General features: G+C 33.1%; 1 protein-coding gene across 3 annotated transcripts in view; it reads right to left on the bottom strand.

Annotated features, from left to right (window-relative positions):
• The window catches only part of LOC145293060 (cytochrome P450 302a1, mitochondrial-like), a 106,666-nt gene that overhangs the window by 88,222 nt on the left and 3,491 nt on the right, over window positions 1–14,953 (bottom strand). The window contains exon 1 of one of the 3 annotated variants that reach the window (XM_080139412.1): window positions 6,198–6,365. The exons of the other annotated variants lie outside the window; for them this stretch is intronic. Coding sequence (XP_079995538.1) covers window positions 6,198–6,220 — 23 coding nt within the window. The 5' untranslated portion in view covers window positions 6,221–6,365. Of the gene's footprint in view, window positions 1–6,197; window positions 6,366–14,953 lie in introns of those variants that run through there. 3 annotated transcript variants of the gene reach the window in all.

The following is a 14,953-nucleotide window of genomic DNA, read 5'->3' as shown; positions in this document are numbered from 1 at the left end:
CAGTCCACTACGTTAGTGACAACAGAATTTGCAGATAAGGTCAGGGTAAACATATGACAAAACCCGGGCGAGAATTGCACTATGAGAATCGACAAAAAAATGAGCGCATGCAGCAGCATAGACCAGAGGCTGAGTGCCACCGCTGTGGTAACAAAACCCAACATCAGAGACGCATGTGTCCTGTCATTTCAGCCACCTCCCACAATTGTGGTAGGGTTGGCCACTATGCTCAGTGCTGCCGCACGAGAAGGCTTCATGAAATTAAACCTAGCTCGGATGACTATGAAACTGATCAGGATGCGTACCTTGGTGTTCTAACGATATCAAAGATCAGCATGAGTAAACCTTCGCGAACCAATATCGCCATCAATGGAGTGCCACTTAAATTCAAGCTGGACTCTGGAGTAGATGTGACCGCAATTCCAGAGCACATATACAAGTTAAGAAGAGACCTACCAGATCTCTTGGATACCCACAAAATTCGTCATGGTCCAAGATGTATTCCACTTAAAGTGACTGGAGTGGTCACTGCAACTGTCTTGCATGAAGAGCTTTTAACAGAACAGCGGATATTTATTATCCCCAATCTCGAGGAGCCGCTGTTAGGAAGGCCAGCCATCGAAGCACTTAAGCTCGTAACTGTCCACCCAAACTTGCATATCATCAGCAGGTAGAAACGACCATTCGACTCCAAAAAAGAAATGCCAGACCTATTCACAGGCCTAGGCACATTTGGGGAGGAATATACCATATTGTTACATCCAAATGCGAGTCCATACTCAGTACCCACACCACGATGCGTACCACTACCCTTGATGGAGAAAACGCGGACAGAACTCCAGAGAATGGAAAAGCTGGGGGTCATAAGCAAGATTAACACACCCACCGAATGGTATTCCCCTATGGTGGTAGTATAAAAGCAAACGGAACGATTAGGATATGCGTAGATCTCACAAAGCTCAATAAGTGCGTAAAACGTGAATTCCACATGCTCCCCACGGTCGACCACCTTTTGACTCAGATAGAGAAAGTAAAAATCATGAGCAAATTGGGCGCCCACAGCGCATATTGGCAGATTCCATTTTCATCAGAATCCTGTTCGCTGACGACCTTCATAACTCCATTTGGACGATACCAATTCCACCGCTTCCCGTTTGGTATTTCACCAGTGAGTGAGATCTACCAGAGGCGGATGTCACAAGTACTAGAGACCGAAATAGGAGCCATCTGCATGCAAGATAGCGTTTTAGTATATGGGAAAAAATCAATAACATGATGCCCGGCTGAAAAGCACACTACAAAAAATTCAGGCTGCTGGCATTACACTCAATTCTGAAAAATGCGAAATATCCAAGTCATCAGTAAAATTTCTTGGACATATACTCAGTGCTGACGGCCTGCGACCTGATCCGGAAAGGCTCACTGGTGTCTCTAAATTCCGAACACCAACGAACATGACGGAAACCCGCCGGTTCCTAGGGATGGTGAATCAATTAGGAAAATTCATTCCAAACCTAGCAGACATTACTAAACCATTAAAGGATTTATTGAGTCAGAAATACGAGCTTGTTTGGGACAATGCACAACAGGATGCATTCAGCTGCATTAAGAAAACATTGTGTTTAGCACCTGTGCTATGTCTGTACAATCCATCAAATGAGACTGTGGTTTCTAGCGACGTTTCATCTAACGGGCTGGAAGCAGTATTATTACAATGATAGGATGACACAAAATTACACCCCATCGCCTACGCCATGTCAGAAACTGAAACTCGTTATGCTCAAATAGAAAAGGAGGCTCTAGCAATAACATGGGCTTGTGAACGCTTTTCAGACTATCTTGTTGGACTACACTTCACAGTGGAGATAGATCACAAACCACTGGTGCACCTACTAGGTACCAATGACCTCAGTGAACTTCCAGTAAGGATACAGAGGTTTCGAATGCGTTTAATGAGGTATGGGTACACAATTCGCTATGTCCCTGGTAAGGAACTATATACAGCTGATGTTCTGTCAAGAGCGGTATCCGGCAATGGACCCACCAAACAAGATAAAGATCTAGAAGAGTTAGCAACAGCGTTCGTCCACACCATAATGGAATCTTTACCTGCCACAGAAAAACGTCTGAAAGAGCTGGAGAAAGCCACTAAAATTGATGAAATCAGCAACTATATATTACAATATGTAAGAAACGACTGGCCATCAAAGGATCATGTCCCAGCATCAATTAAACCTATTGGGCCTACCGCGGCAGCATCACATGCGATAATGGATTACTGATATATGGCACACGGATCATAATCCCATCACTACTGAGACTGACTATCATCGCCAAAATCCACTCTGGTCATCAGGGAGTTACCAGGTGCAGACAAAGAGCTCGCCAATCCATACGGTGGCCAGGACTGTCTGACCAAATCAAAATGACTGTGAAAATCTGCCCAAGGTGCGCCGAGCTAAGACAGCAACCGCCCAACCCCGCTCATGACAACTGAGCTTCCGACAAGACCATGGCACACTCTGGCCTCTGATCTGTTTGAGTTGAAAGACAGCAGCTATATCATAGTTGTCGACTACTTCTCCCGATATGCAGAGATCGCCATGCTTACATCAATGACTTCCAGTGCAATAATACAGAGCTTCAAAGCTATTTTTGCCAGACATGGAGTGCCTGTCATCCTAAGAACAGACCCAGGAAGCCAATACACTTCAAAAGACTTTGCCAAGTTCGCCAACGACTGGGGATTTCAGCACGTTACAAACAACCCTCGCTATTCCCAAAGCAATGGAGCTGCAGAAGTATGTGTAAAAACAATGAAAAGAATGCTAAATAAAGTAAAAGACCCATATCTTTCTTTGCTTGCACACAGAGCAACACCAATGGACTGTGGGTTTAGCTCCAGTGAACTGTTAATGGGCCGACGCCTCAGGACAAACGTCCCGGCTCACCCGGATCTACTAAACCCCAGATGGCCCGATCTTGTGAGAGAAAAGAACCAGAAGGCTCAACAACGCCTATCACATAAAGCGCTACAACCACTCGAAAATGGCACACCAGTATGGATCAGAAGCTCCAACTCTCCAAACCAGGAAGGCATCGTTGTTGGAACGGCAAATACACCACATTCCTATATTCTACGGACCAAAGAAGAAGGGACAACAATCCGACGCAACTGACGACACGTCATACCCAAACCACCAGAAATAGCCGAGGCTTACACATCGGAGTCCCATGAAGACAGTCATCTACCTAGGGAAGAAGCAGTCAGAACAGCATGCCCCACCCTAATCTCTCAAGAGTATACAACAACCGGATCTGGACGTCAGTCAAGATACCTATCAAGCTAGACCTATAATATATATATATATATATATATATATATATATATATATATATATATATATATATATATATATATATATATATACATATATAAATAAACTCTTTTTTATAGATATTATATCAAGAGAGAGAAAGAGAAAGAGAGAGTGTATGTGTGTGTGTGTGAGTGAGAGAGAGAGAGAAAGAGAGAGAGAGTGAGAGCGATCGAGATCATATAGCTTAAATACTGAAGGACATCAAACATTATTAAATAAAAAAGGAGATGTTATGTCCCTTGAATCGGTGGGAGTTGTCCCCCTTTGTTCAATGTTTTATAATGTAAACTTTCGGACATAAACGTGAATAAACGAAACTTGGTCAGTCGGCCATGTTGGTCTGAACGATGATATGTCCTTGTCCTATTATTAATAGAAACGTAACAAAACACATGAACATAAGGTTTTTGTATAACATTTCTGGAAGTAAAATAAATATAAGAAACTTAGAACAACACAAAATAGAGTTTTTTTAGGGTTTTTTTTTTTTTTTTACAAAATAGACATTTTTTTTTTTAATTTTTAATAAAAAATGATTATGCATTATTGAAATGTGTGGAAATTTGGAGAAAACTATTTTTCTTTCAAAATTTAAAATTAAAGTCAAAACATTTTTTAATTAAAAAAATAATAATGATAAAACACACATTTATTTTCGATTCGGTCCTGAAATTGCTTTTGTCTGCCCCTGTTATGCACTCTTCCGACGTCTAAACTGGAACAACCCCCCCCCCAAAAAAAAAAAGAAAAAAGTGAATCCGTCCACAAGTGCCGAAGAGTCGATAAGACCTATCGTTTTTATTATATAAAAGAAAAACAAGCGTGGATTAAACTCGATAGAATGTCGCGAAAACAATTCAATGGAAAAGTGAGTAATCACTGAATGCCAAAGATAAATCAAACTATAAAAAGAAATGGCAGAAGTGGTAATTTTACCGAATCACTCCCATCTTCAGTTGGGTGGTTTTTTGAGTGCTCTTAGACGCAAATAAATAGTTTGGTTGTTACGTCATATGACGCCACGGAGGGAAATCCTAACCGTAACGTCTCAAAATGCGTAGTGAGAAACGCTTAGTGCTGTTTGAATATGAGAGTGAGTCTATAAAAATATCAAAACCGTTTTGAATAACTGAGGTTTCGTCCGTTTTATTCTAAGAAATCTTTCGAATTGGCTTTGTAAAATAAATAAATCAAGTTCATAAAGCAACAGAATTCTTTAGTAGTTCGTGAATCAATGTCCCATTTGATTTCATTGGCCACAAACTGACCACTCAGCTTGCAGGGCGCATTGATTTTATTTGTCCCATAAAGAACTTATTTAGCTCTTATGAGAATCATGGTCGGTCAGGAGAGAGAACCCGGCAAGCATCGAAGACAAACTTCTCTCTCTCTCTCTCTCTCTCTCTCTCTCTCTCTCTCTCTCCCTCTCTCTCGCTCTCTCGCTCTCTCTCTCTCTCTTTCCTATCTCTGACCATTGGACACTCCATTATCGACGTTCTTCGCTGAAGATAACCGTTGGCTGACCTGCGATGTGCAAAAAACTATCTACTGTTCCTTTTCGCACTCGGACAGTCCAATTCCCTGCCGTCGAAATAAACATTTTCTTTGTTATTTTGAAAAGAGGTTTTACTGTTATATTCCATAATCGACTGATAATTAATTTACAGGAGTGCACACACATACATCCCTAAAATTATGTTGCTGTAGCTTAACCCTCATATCTCTGTGAGAAAATCTGTAACCTGATATTTTGTCCTTTTTATTCAATATTAACCAGTATTTTTTTTTAACATATTATGTAAAAGTACTGTTCAAATGCTATTATCACATTTAATAAAACAGAACAAAAACAACTACAAGATTTATTTGCTCCAGATTGTTCTCCGTAATTATTCACAACTTCTTTTTTTTTTTTAATATTGATGCGGGTGTTCATTTCTTGGATAGCTAGACGGACATCTTGGCGTCCACTTTTGCGTAACACGTTTTTTTTTTGTTTTGTTTTTTTGTTTTTTTCATAAGGGTGTGCTTATATTTCCCTTCAATTGTGAGAGCATGCGAAACTTGTTTCGCATATCCGGTTTCACGAAGAAGTGACCGTACACTGACTGCACCACCAATATGGCGATCACAGCTGAACACTACCCTATTCCTATTCCTTGAAATAAAGACTGATTAAAAGGAATGTAATTACGATAATTTGCCAATAAGTAGATACTTGGGTTTCCCATGTTTATATAAAAGATATTTAGGGTTAAGGATAGTTACGTAGTTTTCTATAATTAGTTTTTTATGTTAAAATAGCGTGGAATGTGGGTTTGTTATAATTTTCTGGGTTTTTCTTTATTTCCTTTTTTTTTTTTTTGTTTCTTAGGATGACAAATCAATTCTAAGTTTATTTAGAATTGATTTGTAGGTTTAATGAGGCTGTCCCTCTGAATAGAGTCACTACTGAAACATGTACGCACATATGTAGCCAATAATGGTTGCGTAAATAAGCATAATATATATATATATATATATATATATATATATATATATATATATATGTATAATAGAGAAAATTCTTGATGTGTATATATGTATGTATAATAGAGAAAATTCTTGATGTTAATTGAAATTGCAGCTACAATTTATCGTTTATGTCCTCCATTTTGAATTTTCTCGGGAATTGCACATGTATAGCAAGATAATAAGGTCCACAGGGTTATATAAGTATACTAAACCTCAAGTGGTCTAGACGGTTCTTCTAGTGGATGGCCTGTCACCTGCAATCATTGTGTCACTGTAAAAAAAAAAAACTATATTTTTACTTACAATGTTTTTCGGTAATAATCCATTCGTAAATCAGTTTTGCGTAGAAGCACTGATGAATAAATGAAATAAGAGTATTTTTATCTGAATAAATGTGTTCTTGTATGATGTCGTAAACAATTTCTTGATGACGCCATAATTTATTACGATACACACACACACAAAACACAAATACACACATCTCCCTCTCTCTCTCTCTCTCTCTCTCTTTCTCTCTCTATCTATCTATCTATCTATATATATATATATATATATATATATATATATATATATATATATATATATTTATTGTTGTTGTTGGTTTTTATCAAACGATAGATTCGATTAATATTGGCTTATATATATATATATATATATATATATATATATATATATATATATATATATATATATATATATATATAAAATCTGTTGTTTCGTTTTTTTTTTTTGTTTTTTTTTTCGTGTATTGATATTCATAGTAAAAACCCTTTTACCTATTTATTTAACAAAAAAAAAATACAACTTTCTTATATATGGGTCGGGGAATTGCATTCACTAGCAAAAATCTACCTAATTTCCATACTCTTTTAAACGTTCACTTTAATTAATTTCATATTAGCTTTTTCGGTAATCGGATAACGTGCACAGGGAGACCACTGGAAGACTTACCTTTAAGAAATTGATTTTTATTGCTATTCAACTGTTTATAGGTATATTCGGGTCTGCTGCAAACAAATATCACAGTTTATTTTGTCGCTGACAAAAATTATTTACAAAAGTAAAACATTCATTAGCCCGTGGTTACTAGTGATTTTATTGTCTGGCCGCCATTTTTTAAACGTTCGTATACGACAGTGAAGTGGTTGCGCATGTGCAGAAAAGTGCAGTTATTGCAGCAGACGGAATAGACACTCCCAGCCTCCGCATGTTAAGAAAGGCTTTCGGAATAGACACCCCCAATCCTCCCATTTTAAGAAAATCTTTCCGAATAAACAACCCCAACGTCACCATGTTAAGAACGGCTTTCGGAATAGACACCTCAACCTCCCCATGTTAAGAACGGCTTTCGGAATAAACACCCCCAACCTCCCCATGTTAAGAACGTCTTTCGGAATAAACACCCCAACCTTATCAGCATACCCGCAAACCTAGAAAAGTTGATATGTCGAATGTGAACGGTGAGTTGGACGTAAAACGCGACGAAATTTAAATTTTCGTTCCATTTTTAAAACAACCGTAAAACAGCGTTTTCTGCAAGTTTTACACAAAAAAAAGAAAGAAAACTCCCCTCACCCTTTTCTTTTTTGCTTGTTTAGAAAAAAAAAAAAAATATATATATACCATAACTCTTTTTTCCTTGCTTAAAAAATAAATTTAAAAAAAAAACTTCCCTAACCTTTTTTCTTTTTCATTTGTTTAGGAAAATAAATAAATATATAATAACTCTTTTTTCCTTGTTAAAAAAAAAAAATGAAAAAAGATGGCGGCCATTGCACAAAAGCTATTATAGAAAGCATTGGAGTTTTACGGTGTTACTATTGTACGTTATTCTTGTCAAGCAATCATAATGTGAAACTTTCGGCGTAGCATAATTTTTCATAATCTTGAAAAATAAAAATAAACAAGTTTAATTTAAAAACGAGAACATAGAAAAATAATTAAATTTAAAAATGGTAAAAATGATACAAACGTTTAGAATAGGAATGTACAAATGGCGTCTGGGAAAAAAAATAAAATAAGCACCCGCTAATTCCTTTTAATTACATAACGTCATTTTCAGACATTCTTTTGACTGTCTCAGATTTGGGGCTTCCGTATAAGCGATGTTTACAAAACTTCCGTTTGTTGTGATTTTGAGAAGAATCCCTCGATTTTGGGGGCTAATTAAGCTATTTTTTGTACAAACAAGGTGTCTTTATTATTATTTAATTTAATTTAATGTCTTAGGACTTTGCTTTATCTTTGAAATTGGCCCAGAAAACTAATATTTATCTTTCAAAGGATTGTACGATGAATTTAGTAAATAAATACTTTCATAATTAAGCTGAATTGGTTAGCTCGCCGTGAAAACATTTTCCATAACTTTTTTTTTTTTTTTTTTTGTCACGTGTACGAATATTTTTTCCTTTGGGAAATTAACTTTGGTCTTTTAATCTTTCATAAACAATCAAAATGTAGTCAGCAACCTACAAAAAATTGGGATAAATCGGCTTTCAGAACTATGTCCCCCATCTTTATTCGGCCATTTTTGCACGTACCTAGTAATTCCAATATACAGGGTGTCCGTAAAGTTACTATACAGTCTTATTGTTTTATTGTATTATATTTGTATTAATAGTTAATATTTTTTTTTTTACAGGTTTATTTAATCAAGCATGCCACGCAAGCTAACTTTGGAAGAGCGCAAATTTATTTTGAAGCGATATTGGAAAACAGAAAACGCACAGGATGTAATTCGACTGTATATTAACTTTACGCACACCCTGTATTTTTATTTATTTATTTTTATTTTTATTTTTTTGTAATCCTAAAATTATGTTAGTAAATTCGGTTATGGTAACACCTTACTGATCAAGGTACGTCAGAATTCTTGAAAACTGGTACCACAGAAGCAGTGTGTGTGCGTTTGTTTGTTTGTTGTTGTTTTTTTTTTGTTTGTTTGTTTTTTTTTTTGTTTTTTTGAGAAAATATGTCTTGCGATTGTATTTTACCCTTTGTGTATATTAACCCTTTTGTTTAGAAGTTCTATACTTTTAAATATAACAAAAGAGCACAAATAAATAGAAACAATATAGCTATATTCCAAGATACAAGATTTTATTTATCTTAACAATCAGCTTTTAACATGAAATGTACCGAAGTGTTATTGTTTAAAGAATAGATTGTTAAGATAAATAAAACCTTGGATCTTGAAATGTAACTATATTGTTACTCATTTATATATATATATATATATATATATATATATATATATATATATATATATATATATATATATATATAGTAAAATACGCATCAGGTGTGCTTGAAAACCAAATTACAACGCAACGCAATATTACGAAAATAAACAAATATTGTACTCGTTTGAAATTTATAATTTAAATTTATTTCGGAGTCAACCTCCATCCTCAATATTTGTACATCTTTGTTTCTTTCTTTTTTTTTCTTTTTCTTTTTTTTTTTTGTCATGTGGAATATTTATACATTGAGACCAAACTTATTTTTAAACATAATGAATCAAAAAAATGAATAGCATGAACCAGCTAGCTGAGCGGTTTCGAATGTCACTCAACAGAGCTGAATCGAGGTTAGATATTACGATTAAAACAATATGGAATATAAAGAATAGATCAAAGAAGTAAAAAAGAAAATAAAAAAAAACAATGAAGAAAAATAACGAGGTATGTATAAAAGATAAATTTACATTAAGTCCTAGGAGATTTTGTTCACAAAGATGTTTAATATATATAAAGAAATAAACCTCTCACGTCATTTGTGTTTTGAACAAATGTTTTTGTTGTTGTCTATGATTGTTATTATTGTTATTATTGTTTATTATTATTATTATTATGACTATTATTATTACTACTACTACTACTATTATTATTATTATTATTACTACTACTACTACTACTACTACTACTACTATTATTATTATTATTATTATTATAACTATTATTATTATTATAAAACTGCAGCTAATTTCGTGCTGAAAATGATTTAATCTCAATTTATATAATTTTAGGTTAGTTGAACTATTTTTTTTTATTATTCTTTTTCTTTTCATAGAAATTGCTCCAGGCAAATCATGTAGCCACTTTATGTAAGGAGCTAAAAATACTACAAGATCCATGAATTGCCAATGATAAGTGTTAAATGATAGATTTCAACCCTGAAAAAGGCAATTTTTCTCCATCTTGTCACAAACATCGATTATTATTATTAATAACGGGTAGGTCACGTGATAAATATATTGATCTTTCAGTGACGACATTTGCTTTGTTATTTTAACAAACGTGTATTCCTTATTTCTTTCTTAAATGAAAACAAATAGTAGTTAATTAATAAAATGTTCCTTTTCAAAACAAATATCAAGAAGTTTCATTGAAACTACTTCTGGTTTGGCACGCCAATATATATATATATATATATATATATATATATATATATATATATATATATATATAGAGAGAGAGAGAGAGAGAGAGAGAGAGAGAGAGAGAGAAAGAGAGAGAGAGAGATTATTAAGAGATTAATTGATTTACAAGTAAATAATGTTTCCAATGAAGGACATTCGACTAATTTTTTTCATGTAGTTTTAAAGATTTATAAACTTTCAAGACTATGCACATATGTGTATGTATATCTGTGTATGTGTGGGTGTCTCTGTGTGTGTACATTATCATTTATCAAGATATACAACAAAGCAAAACCGAGTTTATTTTTTTTTCCATTAAAGTATGTAGCTTATAATAACTAGAGCTATGACAACACTATATTCTTTTCTTTGTTTTGATTCTCAGGTATATATCCATTGATATCTTATATATTTTTTTTATGTAGAGTGATGTGGTTCTCGGTGGATTAATTGTGTTTAACTCTGTCGGATATATACTCGAGAGTTACAACAATGAAAAGAATATGTTGTTGTCATAGGCCTAATAAAAACTCAAGCGAGAGGGTGTTCATTCCTGCCTAAAACGACTCAAAAACACTACGGAGTACAATGACAATATTAATTAGGCGTAACATACACGCACCTTACTTACAGTTTAGGGGAAATCACTAATTACAGCAAGGCTGAGAGGCGAGGCGGCTACATGGATGATTTCTAAGACCGACCAAAACTTTCATGCAAAAATAGATGGACCTGGCTATGGAAATGTTACTTCACCATAGAAACGGAATGCTGTTTATTGCCACGGAACACAGCGCGAACTAAAGAACAATCAAGATGGGAAAACAAAACCAGCAAAGTAGCAAATGTAGATTCTGGACAAAGAAACGTAAACCACATCATAAGTGATTTCAACCAACTACACAAGTGTTATTCCCAAAATAATAAACTCTATTGTTTGCTCTTAAAAACGAAAATTACGGTAAAATAAATAACTTTTCAACGCCATTAGTATGAGGAGTAATTGTCTATGTAGAATATTGAAAAATTAAACTTTTGAAATATTAGTCCATTTATTTGATTTTATTGCTTCTTAAATTGTAATGTTGTATTAAATGAATGCGCGTTTAATAAAGTTGTATTATATAAAAATAACGTTTAATAAAGTTGTATTAAATAAAAATAACGTTTAATAAAGTTGTATTAAATGAATGCGCGTTTAATAAAGTTGTATTAAATAAAAATAACGTTTAATAAAGTTGTATCAAATAAAAATAACGTTTAATAAAGTTGTATTAAATAAAATAGTTCGGTTTTATTTGTATTGAAGTTACTGAAAAAAATATTACTGTATTGGATGGGTCGAAAATATAACTTAATATTATTCTGTATTAATCAAACTGAAAAATATTCCTTCTTGTTATAATGTATTGGAAACAGTGAAAACATATTTCTTATTAATTTTTCTTCTGTATTGGATACGTTGAAAAATATAACATTATTATTTTCTATTAGATCCGTCAAAATATGACTTATTATTGGCTCACAAGAAGCTTTTACACAGGTCTTCGGAGATCTTTCCCTGAAAACAGCCTGTGGTGTTCACTGGAAGCTGAGTGACAACAGGCCTCCCCAGATTTCCAGTGCTCTCCTCCTCTTTCGATAACATTTGCAAATAAATTTGCATCATCGCAACAGCTGCCTGCCATTGATTTCTCGTTGCCAGCAACTATTGGTTTTTGCTGGGATTTGAGTGGCACTAAGCCTCCCCAACGTTCCAGTTCTCTTCGCGCTTATTTGGCTGAGGTCTGGTCAGTTCATTGATCTTTCCTTCCTCCTTGACTATCTGGTTATTTGGTCTCACTTATTATTATTATTATTATTATTATTATTATTATTATTATTATTATTATTATTATTATTATTATTGTTGTTGTTGTTGTTGTTGTTGTTGTTGCTGTTGCTGTTATTATTATTAAACAACAACAACAGCAACAATGGATAAGTAGAAAAATAACTTATTATTATTCTCTATTAGACCGGTCGGAAAATTAATACTTATGATTATTCTGTGTTGAGTATGTTGAAAAAATACTTAAATACTCTGTATTAGATACGAAAAACAATGATACTTATCAAGGCATACGACAATGCAAATACTTATTATTAATCTGTATTGGATACTATTATTCTGACTTGAAAAAGTAATACGTGTTCTTATTCTGTATTGGTATGTCGAAAGAATATTGATTATTATAATTCTGTATTGAATATGTTGCAAAATTAATATTTATTATTATTCTGTGTTCGGTACGTAGAAGAAGAAGAAGAAGAAGAAGAAGAAGAAGAAGAAGAAGAAGAAGAAGAAGAAGAAGAAGAAGAAGAAGGAGGAGGAGGAGGAGGAGGAGGAGGAGGAGAAGAAGAATGATTTATTTATTTATTTATTTATTTGTATTCGATATGTTGAAAAACATTACTTATTATATAGTATTAGATACGTTGAAAATATATTGCTTATTATTCTGTATTAGATACGTTTAAAACATTAATTATTATAATATAGTATTAGATACGTTGTAAAATATTACTTATTATCATATAGTATTGGATACGTTGAAAATATATTACTTAGTATTATTCTGTATTAGATACGTTTAAAATATATTCATTTTTATAATATAGTAATAGATACGTTGTAAAATATTACTTATTATCATATTTTATTGAATAAGTTGGAAATATGGTATATTATTATGATTCTGTGTTGGATATGTTGAAAAAATATTATTTATTATTATTCTGTTTTGCGTCCGTTGGAAAATGTTACCTATTAATTTTCTCTGTTGGATATGTTGAAAAAATATTATTTCGTATGGATGAGACGAATCCAGTATTTTTACCGATTCCGATACAATTACCGATTCCATATTAAATTCCAGATTCCGATACAATTACTGATTCCGATTCTTTCGAAATCTCTACATATTTAACTATAAAGTTATTTTTCACGATTACCGTAAAAACACATGTTAATTATGCAGATATTTTCTTAAACGTAATGATACACTTGTGAGGGATGATCTATCGATTTTAGTTTTATTAATAGGTTAAAATCAGCAGATAATCAATATTGTTGTATTGCTATCAGCATTAGAATATTTTTCTTTAAACAAAATCAAATAAAAAAAAACAATTAAAAGAATCGCTGTTGGCATCGGAAAATAGACACAAATTTTTCCGACTCCGATACCGATTCCGATACCCCAAAAATTTCCGATTTTTTTCGATTCTTGATTCCGATTCAAATTAATCGACCCAACACTAATTCATACATTGAAAAATATTTCTAATTATTAATTTCTATTGTATATTTAAAAATATATCATCATCATTATTATTATTATTATTATTATTATTATTATTATTATTATTATTATTATTATTATTTTGTATTGGATACTGTGAAAAAAATAATACTTATAATTTTGTCTTGATTACGTAGAAAATATATTACTTATTCTGTCTTGGATATGTCGAAAAAATAATGTTTATTATTAGTTTGTCTTGATTACGTTGAAATTATATTACTTATTATTCTGTGTTGGATACGTCGAAAAAATCATACGTGTTCTTGTTCTATATTAGATATGTCGAAGTAATATTATTTATTATTATTGTGAATTGTATAAGTCAGAAAAATATTATTTATTATTATGCTGTACTGTATCAATCGAAAAAATGGTACTTATTATTTTGTCATGGATACGTTGACAAAATAATACTTATTATTTTTATACAAATATCGAGCGATATTACTCATAATTCTTTGGATACGCTGCAAAAATATTATTTAGTCTGAATGGAATGCATCTAGCGTATATATGTAGATCCATCATTCACAGAGTGGTCATCAAAGAGATGGAAAATCGAAGTAAATACACGGAATTTGCTAGAAAACTGAATGGAATATGGAACATAAAGAAAGTCAATATCATACCAATTATTGTAGGAGCACTAGAAACAGTCTCTAAAAAAACAGTGAAAAGATTAGGAGAAATTGGAATTAAGAGGAAGACTGAAACTACACAGCGGACGATGATGATGAACACAACCTCAATCTTAAGGAAAAACCTCGAATGCGGAAAACATAAACATACAAACAGTAAACAATTATATGAAAACAAAATAATGCAATGAACACCATATGAACACAAGGAAACTGAAACCGCAAAAAATATTATAACCCCCGCCCCCAACTAATACTACAAAAAATAGTCATGACGGATCAAGGAGAATAGAATAACCGACGTAGGAAAGCAGTAAGCAGACTTCCACTGGATGAGTGCGAATCGTAATGAGACTCTATGGGAAATTTATTCGCACCCAAATATCAGTGAAAACTAATGGTCATTGCCAGCGAAAAATCAATGGTAAGCAACTATTTGTAAAGGTTATCGATCGTTGTAGAGATTACTGGAAATCTGTCGAGATTTATTGTCATTCGGACTTCAGGGAACTACTACAGTGAGCAATCTCTGATAATGATCTGCGTGAGAACTTCTAGTGAGTACTACGAATAATAATAATAATAAGAAGAAGAAGAAGAAGAAGAAGAAGAAAAAGAAGAAGAAGAAGAAGAAGACATGCAATGGATACACGC

This window comes from Euprymna scolopes, chromosome 14 (assembly GCF_053919585.1).
Source record: "Euprymna scolopes isolate OS-2025 chromosome 14, ASM5391958v1, whole genome shotgun sequence".
In the NCBI taxonomy this organism is placed as follows: domain Eukaryota; kingdom Metazoa; phylum Mollusca; class Cephalopoda; order Sepiida; family Sepiolidae; genus Euprymna; species Euprymna scolopes.
This window is presented reverse-complemented; position numbering and strand designations above follow the sequence as displayed.